At 41.3% G+C, this 9,889-nt stretch overlaps 1 protein-coding gene across 3 annotated transcripts; it reads right to left on the reverse strand.

The window, feature by feature from the left end:
- Window positions 1-112: 112 nt before the first annotated feature.
- Window positions 113-8,688, reverse strand: LOC137877194 (FYVE, RhoGEF and PH domain-containing protein 4-like). 3 transcript variants are annotated; one of them, XM_068716939.1, is made up of 16 exons: window positions 8,477-8,688; window positions 7,403-7,531; window positions 5,943-6,474; window positions 5,195-5,672; window positions 4,909-5,054; window positions 4,246-4,402; window positions 4,019-4,157; window positions 3,783-3,841; window positions 3,308-3,451; window positions 2,913-3,085; window positions 2,568-2,598; window positions 2,385-2,468; window positions 2,073-2,198; window positions 1,826-1,969; window positions 1,606-1,740; window positions 113-501 (listed from the first exon to the last, which is right to left on the reverse strand). In XM_068716939.1, the coding sequence occupies exons 1-16, from the start codon at window positions 8,601-8,603 to the stop codon at window positions 199-201; spliced, it is 2,907 nt and encodes a 968-aa protein (XP_068573040.1). In that variant the 5' UTR covers window positions 8,604-8,688; the 3' UTR covers window positions 113-198. The 3 variants fall into 3 exon arrangements, with proteins under 3 accessions (XP_068573040.1, XP_068573042.1, XP_068573041.1); XM_068716941.1 differs by lacking the exon at window positions 8,477-8,688 and having other exon boundaries at window positions 6,376-6,474; window positions 7,403-7,482; XM_068716940.1 differs by lacking the exons at window positions 113-501; window positions 1,606-1,740 and having other exon boundaries at window positions 1,843-1,969; window positions 2,411-2,468.
- Between the last annotated feature and the right edge of the window lie 1,201 nt (window positions 8,689-9,889).

The following is a 9,889-nucleotide window of genomic DNA, read 5'->3' on the forward strand; positions in this document are numbered from 1 at the left end:
AGAAATAAAGTGCATCGCCACCGTTAAGGGAGACAGTTTTCAGTCTGAATATTGTCAACAACCTTTACATTCCTGAATTGCACTTTTTGAATTTACTCATTTTATTAAATGTTTATTTCAATGCTACCGTCTTTAACATCAATGGAACTTGGTCTGTTGTGTGTTCATGTACTTTCCATAGTGCCTGATCTCAAACATTCAGGAGGAGTTCTTTTCATTGTTGCCAATGATGATACATTCCTCACCAGTACTCACGCTTCCATCACTGAAACTACCAGTAATGCGCCATCTGGAGCCATTAGTGTTGATGTCATACTGCCTGCCCGTCACAGCAACTTTCAGGACAGTCAGCCAGCTTTGTTTAAGGACCGAGCCATCGCAGGAGAAAGTGTGGGTGGTTTTGGATTGTCTTAAATAGAAACAAGGCTGACCCTGGAGCTCCTGCGGGGAATCCTCCACACTGCAGCCCAGTAGCTGTATTCTGGATAGGGGCTTCACATCCTGGAGATAAGGAGTGGATGAAGGACAGGGACAGAAAAGCAGGTGGTGGATACAAAGGCTTAAGCTGTTGCGCGGGGCAAGAATTTGTATGAAACAACATTATGTTTTTGTCAACAATAATGCCATGGTGGAGTTGCAACAGAATAGTGGGCTCTCACATATGATGGTAAACAAGCCAGTCAATGGTTTGACGCTTACCCTTGTGCCTCACCTTAAAGAAGTTGCTCTGATGTCCTTAGTGGACCAAAATGTACAGAATTTAACCCTTCATATGTCAGTTAGTTTACACAATTGAATTAGTTTCTGTGCACTAACTGCTTGGGGGATTTTTTTCACATTCTGGGATATGTAGATGATTAGCACAAACATTGATTTTGATGCATTGTTTTCTGCAAGAAACCAGGAACACAGCATGTACTTGCCCCATAGAGCGCACATGAGAATATGGCTCAACCTGGTAAAAATATTTAAAAACTACAATTTTAAATTCAGGCCTCTAGATTGAATATAATATAATAGAACGCATGTCTCATGATTTAATGGTTGTGGGATAAAAAATTGTGGGACATTTTTGTGTATTTTCACTATACAGTTTATTATAGGAACTGATGTTAAACTTCCAAAAATCTTCAACTGTGGCCAAAATGTATGCCATATGCATTAACATTAATTTGTCAGCTACAGTATCTGTGTATGTAGCCGGACACTTAGGAAAGTAATTAAGTAAGTAACACTAAACAAACAGTAAAATGTTTGAGTTTTATTAGGTTTCATTCATAAAAGAAGCAGGAGTGGCATTACTCTAACCTTTTTAAAAATCAGAATCCGTTTCTGCAGTTGATTGCACAACAGCTCTTTGCAATTTTAGCAGTATTTCCCTTTTCCCCCCATGTGAGTGCATGATTGCAGATGGTTACTGTTGTGTTGTGTGTTTGAGGGGGCGTGACCATGGTGATAACACCAAATGCATTTCGAATAGAGACGGTCTCTTCCAAAAAACAGTGACATACAAACAGATACGAGTATGTGGCTTAATAACTCCAAAGTTTGGAAATAAAATGCAATAGTCACATTAACATTATTCTCCATCACAGAGATCCCTACCTGTGGAGCTGTGTACAGCTGGAGGACCACAGGTTCAGACCGGGTGACAACAGACCACATCTGTTGCCAGGTCTTTGGGTTGTCACCATACAGCAGGAAGCCACACATCACGTAGTCACTGTAGACTGGAGGTGCCTCCGACACACATGCGAGAAAACACAATGCTTATAAAGACTTAGATTCATGTTATGTTGTATTTGATGCTCCTAGAAAGATTCACCTCCAGTATCCTTCTCTTCTTTCCCTCCACCTTCTCCACTCTCTGACCCGACAGGATGGAGTAGCAGGCTTTGCACACTTTGTTCAGCTTGTTGCCGTCATACTCTAAAGCCACTTTGTTGTCTGAACACTTCCCGCACACCACCTAGGGGAGCAGAGAAGACTTCACTGCTATCGTGTCCTAAAAAAAAAAGAGCTTTCGCCTGTATTGTGTGATCAGTACGAAGCTGCCACATCACATCACTCACGCAGCCGCAGGCTCTGCAGTGATGTCTTCTCCTGGTGAGTGCGTTGAAAGGTTCCTGGCATTTCATACACAAGGTCACCTCGTTGTCCCTGATCCAGCGAGGGGCCCGTCGGCCGAGTTCCTCTGTCTGTAACACACACACACACACACACACACACACACACACACACACACACACACACACACACACACACACACACACACACACACACACACACACACACACACACACACACACACACACACACACACACACACACAAAATTAGTTTCTGAATATATTATTAATATTTCTGAAATATGATCAAACTTACTGATTCTTCTACAGTTAGCTCCTTACAAGCCAATTTGAAGGTTTGATGATTCTTCAGGAAAATGTCAATGGCTTCCTGAATTACCTGGAAATAAAACTTGCGTTACATTTCTTTTTAATATTTTTCCTAATTCATGGCATGTTTAATGTGTTGCACCAAACATACATGAAAATACCCCAGTACCTTTATCCACTCATCTCGGTCTTGTTCAGAGCTTGAATAAACAACAAAAAACAATTACACATTTTATGCACTTTCTGTAATAAACATTTTAAATCACAAAAGATTATGTTCACAGACTACAAATGTACAGGGCAGGCGAGTCTACCGTCAACAAAAAACAACAGAAAACCAAAAAGCAGCTCAACGGTACGAAACAGCCCACTTTATACACACACACACACACACACACACACACACACACACACACACACACACACACACACACACACACACACACACACACACACACACACACACACACACACACACACACACACACACACACACACACACACACACACACACCTGGCCTGCAGTTCAAGGGTCCTCTCCTTTCCAGAGACCTGGAAGGTGTGTGAGTGGTCTTCATTGGTGGTCTGCTGCACCTGCATGCCATCCACTCCGATCCTGCAGCGGACAGTAAAACGCTGCCCAACTAGGCTGAATTTAGGAGTGCAGCACAGCAGAAAGTTGTTGAACTGTGGAGGAAAGTTATAAACCGTGATCTACAAGGTTCCTTTTATGAACTGCGATCCAAATTAGAATCACATTTTATGGCATTCATCTCTTAAGTTTGAAAATAAAACCCTATGATAGAAAAGGTAAAACAGATGTTCGAGGGGTAGATATGAACAGTCAAAAGGTTCTTGGCAGATTATGGATCGTTGTCGGTCCAAAAATGCGGTTTGTCAGTTTCTAACCAGGAATAAGTGCCTCTCCATGGCAGATGTGTTCCTGGCAGCAAGCTTGAGCAGACGTCCTTCCCTGAGGAACTCGTTGGTTGGGTTGACCACCTCCTCCTCTCCAACCATCTCAAAGATCTCCAGCAGCCGCTTCCGGCTCTCCTACAGGGAAAGAAAGAGTAACGCTAAAACGCATCTGTCTGGACACAAGCAGCAATTTTGTCTGGCATATTGATACAACTTGATTTCATTTATTTATGTCAAAATGTCATTTCAAGAACATGCAGTAAAAGCATACAATTTTGATGTCAAAATCATCCAGTAAATACAAATCCTAGCTATACAGCTGTGGCATTTCAAATTATATAATCCATAGATTAAAAAACAATAATAGATGGATCAAAATCACATTATCAGGATCCCTTTTGACAATATAATGTGTTGTCTGACCGTGATGATATTGTACATGATGTGGTGTGATATTGTAACGTACAGCTTTGTGGATGGCGCTGTTTGAGTGGGTGGCCGCCATGGAAATGGTCTGCAAGGATTCTGCGGGAGGAGACAAAAGGAATTCTGCTCATTACAGACACAACTACCCATCAGAGACAGACTGGACCTTTATGAGGGAAAAGAGGTACCATAAAGATATCTAACACAAGCACTCTCACAGCAAGGATATTGGTAGAATGAACAATTAAACTAGTAATAATGGTACAGCATACGTACTGTGAGCAAGATCATAATCTGGGTTATCCCTGGGCAGTTTCTTCAGGTAATCACTGAGCAGCATCTCATAACGTGGAACCCGCTGGACTGGTTCCAACATGTGGTGCTGCAGGGTCAGGCTGCCGCACACCTCCTGACCCTAAACACAGGACCACACATGCACAACATCCCGTTCAGAGAACCATACCTTCAGATGCATAGGAATAAACTTACCGAGTAGGCTTTACCTGTATGTCCTGGATGATATTTCTGAAGACAGAGGAGCGTTCACTCCAGGTCCTCACCAGCTCCATGGCCTGGTCAAAGTTCCTGATGTAGTCGGCATACATCCTCAGGAAGGGTGCGTGTTGAAGCAGAACACTACCTAGGCCTGGGCTCTCACACCTAGATTTGGTGGAACACATTTTACTTTTTAATAAGAAATGACTTAGGAGGGTAAAGTGTTGAGTTTGTATATAGAGTTTCCCAATTTAAGGGGACACAAAATAATTTGAGAAATGTAAGCCTTCATGTGTGTTTTGGTAGCAAGTCCTGATGTCTACTATGAGCCTCTGCCACAGCTGTACTCTGGACTTGCTTGTTTGTTGCCTTCAGTATGTTCAGTTGGGGTCAGGTGATTGATTCAACTGGCCAAGAACAGTCTACTATCTAGCCTTAAAAAATAGATTCATCCTGCTACCACTGACAGCTGTGGCATTATCAGAAAACTCCCAGCCACCAAATTTAAACAATGACAGAGTGTACCTTGGAGGAGTTGTTGACATTTATATTAGTAGACCAAATAATTTCAGTTGTCACATAGCAAATTGACCTTTAAATAGCAACTTTTACACTATAGTAATGGGCATGACGGGACTTAATCTGGCAGTGTCTATGAAGTGAACACCCACCAGTGGCTGATGCAGTTTTCCAGGTCAGGTAGCAGGAACTGGCTGTGGAAGGAGTAGATAGAGGAAATGTTGGAGAAGATATTTCTTATCACGTCGGGAGGAAACGAGCCACCACCTGCCTCCTCCGTTAGGCGTGAGCAGAACACCTGTGGAGGGAGTTAGAGAGTCATGACGGACTCAAATTAATTTTACACTTCACCCTAAAAGGAATGTATATGAATGAATAAAGACAAGTTTGTTGAGAACGTGGAGATAAAGAAATTTACAAATAGATTACCACACTGACCTGGTCGAGCAGGTGGAGACGAGCCACGTAGGCTCTCTCTGTCTGCAGGAGTTCATTGGCTATCTTGTACAATTTTTGCTCTTGGTTCTCTTCATCTTTTGGCTCGCTTCCTCCTCTCTCCTTTCTCATCTCATCAGCATTTTGTTCACCGTTAGACTTCTGAATCCTGCCATCTTCTGTCGTTCCAGTAGCCTCGTTCCACTGGCGGGAAGACTTGGAGCCATATCCTGCAGGTATCTTGTCTTCTTCCATGTTATCATTTATTCCCAGTCCATTCACTGCGGTGCAAACTCTCCCCTGCACTATGCCATTTATTTGTCCTGGAAAACGCTCTTTGCTGTTGCTTGATAGATGGGCTTCACTTTTGGCATGACTGAGTCTATGGTGAACTGGTGCTATGAGGGTGACGGCTGACCCGGTGCAGTTGGGGGATTGCAGCGGTGTCAGTGGAAAGCGTTCAACGTTGTCAGTGGGAATCCTGCAAAAATAAAAGTCATATTCATAAGTGATTATTTATATTTATATATATATATATATATATATATATATATATATATATATACACACACACACACACACACACACACACACACACACACACACACACACACACACACACACACACACACACACACACACACACACACACACACACACACACACACACACACACACACACAGCAATCAATGCTACAGTAAGTTATTTAAGTAATCATGGTGCAGAAACCAACCAAATTAAAAATCAAACCTGCTCTCATCCAAGTAAACAATCAAGTCAGACACGCTCAAAGATTTTCCCGCTCTCTTCTCTTTTCCCTCCATCTTGCTGCTTGGGATTCTGTGCAGTCCAAGCCAGGATTTAGAGTTCTTGGAGAAGCTGTGGCTCTTGACTCTCCCCTGCAAAGGGCTGGGGGTCTTCAGTAATCCACCGAGAGGGCTGCGGTTCCTTGGGGACAATGTAGCAGGACTGTGCCCTCCTACTCCAAATAGGCTACAGCTCTGAATGCCTATTTTGCCTGGACTTGGAGATCCTAAAAGTGGACTGCTTGTCATATGTGGAATCCCCTGTGTATGTGCAGCAGGGACTCCATTCAACAAATACTTCCAGCCTCCACTGATTGGACTAGCAGAGCCTAAACAATTCTGTGCTGGGCTGACACAGCAAACAGAAACTCCGTCACCTGTTTTCAGACTCTGGTATTGCTCTGTGCTGTTCACTTGTTGATTGTGGGCTTGAGCGCATCCTGCCTTGCTCTGGAGGTGAGCTGGTTTAGACAGCACTGCAAAGAGATACACAGCACAGTTGGCTAATTTATGATTGGAGATGCAGGTCCAGTATAATCCACGAAACATTCAGTTAAGACATGACGTGATCTCAAAGAATAACGAGGGATTTAATAAATAACGCGACTTAAAGTAACAGACTTGCATTTGTTTTTCAGGTTATGTATGTAGGATACAGGACTTGTGAAGAATTTAAGTTTAGAAAGCATTCCTAGTATGTTTAATAACACCCCTAGTGGTGGATATCTTTTGTCGATGTTTATTTATAAGTTTTAAGTCAACGGTATTATTATATAAAATGTCATAACATGTTTAATTGTAGAAGTGTTAAACCATAAAAGCATAACCATTGAATATATTAAACTAAAGGTATAGTGTTGAGCCGCGAGGGAGAGACAGGGACCTTTTGAGATAGGCTTTTCAGATTCGTAAGCGACCATATGGAGATAAGTTTGAAGAGGCCGACTTCAGGAATGTGAAAAGGTGTGAGCCAGTGGGGGAAGGGTACCTGCTGGCCAAAGGAAGATGACCACAGGACAATGGGCCATAGGCCAAGCGTATTGGATTTCAGCCAATCACAAAGTTGATATTGGACTTTTAACTTTCAGGCGGGGACTTTAAAGTATAAGACATTGTTACCGAGGATGGCTCTTCAGTTCTCGTCGCTGGCCATCTTGCAGAAAATCAGGCAGCTGGCCTGTTTGATGGGGGCGCGTTAACTCTGATCCACGGAACATATTCTATCGATAGTGTACTTCAGTTTGTAATTGTATTGTTATTAAATATCTTTTGATTTGATTTTAACTTGGACCAGCTGATTTTTGGCCCTGCTCTGCTGACAAAAGATGCAGCAGTAGGAGACATGCGGCCTTCCTTTGTCTAAGAGAGAGAGTTGAGACCCTTTTTTAACAGACTTCAGCCTACCATGTGGCCCTTTCGCTGGGCTTCTTTTGTTGTCTTCCTCTGCACCAGGTTTAGAGTTTGGTTCGGAGCCACAGACTCTGTCACAAGCGCTGCCACAGCTATACGAACCGCACACCCCACTGCTCACCTCTAAAAGAAAAACAGTGTTACTATTTTAACCATGCATATTATCCCCACACTGCATGACAATGGTTTCCATATACAGTACTTATTTCACACTTTAGTGAGGCTTCTACAGGGTGAAATATTTAAAATACAAAAAAGGTCAATTAATTCAGTGCCAAGATTTGAAGTGGAAAAATCTAAATGTACAATTTAAAAATAAATAAATAAAAAAATTCTAGTTTTGAACTTTAAAGACGTGTTTTGCTGAGTCCTTGGAAACGGCATACACCATTTCTTAAACTTAAGCCATTTTGAGTGTATGATTCAGAGGTCTTGTTCCTCCCGAGCCTTCAACTACTAACAAATATCATACATGCACATGGAAAAAGGACCTCACACTCGCCTTGCTGTTGCTAATCTCTTGGTTGTATTGCTCAAGTGTTTCTTCGGCATGCATACAGACATTCTCTTGCATTTTGTACTTCTTTAAGCACTACGGGTTGTTGCTGTATAGTATTACGCCCTGCGTATTCCTGTATTGTTCTGCCTGTATGGTATGAAATCATGTACAACTGGTATTAAATCTGTTGTTTTTACTATGCATGTTTTATTTATAACAATTATCATCTTCAAGACTGAAGACTACATTTAGTTTAAATTATGAATTAGTCCAAAAGAACACAATGTTCCAGGTAAGGATTACTTTTTGTCCAGAATCAAACATAAAATGGATTACACTGGTTTTGTATTTGATCCAACACGTCCAAGAAGAAGAAAAAACAAGTAGTATGCATGTTGTTTCAGTACTCTTTAAAATCAGTTTGACTGGCATCCTTACTTCACAACAACTTTCACATTGTGTATCTCTTTGTTTTCTTACCTGCTGTGTATGTCCAAACTCATGCAAGATTATCCATAACTTCTATAACAAAGTAAAGCTTTTCTTAATTAAATAAAAAGGTACTTCACCTGTGTGTGAAGCGAGGCAGTCCACCGCAGCACCTTTGACCTTCCGCCTGACAGCCGCTTTTCTGAACTCCTCCGTCTCGGCGCTACATTTCAGAGTCAAACTATTCCTCTTCTTCAGGTCAAACATTGTTAGAAGGACGCTTCAGTTCCACCTTAAGACCGCTGTTTGTTCAGAAGACGGCAAATTGTAACCGGAAAGAGAGAGGGGGAGCGACGCGCCGCTGTGTTCAATATTTCACGTGCTTAATCATCGCATATCTCTACAGCTGTTTGACAAGCCCCGCCTCTCAATTAAATCCCCACGCGCCCTCTGACAAGCCCACCAGGAGGCTCTGACCAATCCGCTGGCGCACAGTCAGTTTTCACATCTATGAAATCAATGAGCCTCTGACGAGACCACAGCAGTTTATTATCACTTTAACCTGATTGAGAACAAATACTGTAATATTTACACATGCTCAATGGCAGTTTATGTTAATATAACTGTTTATTGTATATATACTCTTTTAGGCTACATTACCATCATTACCATTACAAAATGGAACCAAATCCAGAAGTCTCATGAGAACAATGCTGAGAACTAATATCATATTCTGCCGCACAAAATAAGAGCAGCAGATACCTTACATATGGTTAAAACAAATGTTTTAATGAGGGCGCCATTTAGTGTTGATATGGCGACATCTGCTGGCCGTTTTTAATATTACACCAGTTGTGGACTAATGTTAGGTGTGCTGGACAGGTGAGCACAAAGCACCCCATAGAACTTGGCTAGCTAATGATGCGTTCACAGACAAGATGAGGTAACTAAAGTAATTTGTTTCAAAAGACTTCCCTACTAACAATGAGGGAATATAGCTCATGATAATTAATGTAAATATTTTTGCAAGAGCTTATATTATGTTTGGATGACTGAAAAGGATTTGAGTACCAATAAATACATTACATTTACATTACATTACGGTCATTTAGCAGACGCTTTTATCCAAAGCGACTTACAATTCAGTATCTATCTACCCACCGTAGACGCAGCAACGGGAGCAATTTTGGGGTTAAGTGTCTTGCTCAAGGACACATTGACATGAGACTAGTGGAGCAGGAGCCGGGTCACCCCCTGTCACCCCCTGTATATAAATACATACATAAATGTGTAAATACAGGAATAAATAAATGCAAAAATAAATAAATGAAAGAATAAATGAATGGTGAAATAAATTCAAAAATAAATAAAGGTATTAATGAATACAATTATAAATAAATGCTGAAATAAATAAAGTTGAAAGTTGATAATTAATACATGTCCATTCATTTACATATTTCTGTAACATGATGAGGTAGGGAATATTGACACTTATATAGACATGTGTTTACATCAACATTTCTGTATTTATACTTTATTCATACCTCTCTAAT

The sequence above is a fragment of the Cebidichthys violaceus genome, unplaced genomic scaffold, assembly GCF_023349555.1.
Source record: "Cebidichthys violaceus isolate CVI_PGR_0920_01 unplaced genomic scaffold, fCebVio1.0.p SCAF_21, whole genome shotgun sequence".
Lineage (NCBI taxonomy): Eukaryota > Metazoa > Chordata > Actinopteri > Perciformes > Stichaeidae > Cebidichthys > Cebidichthys violaceus.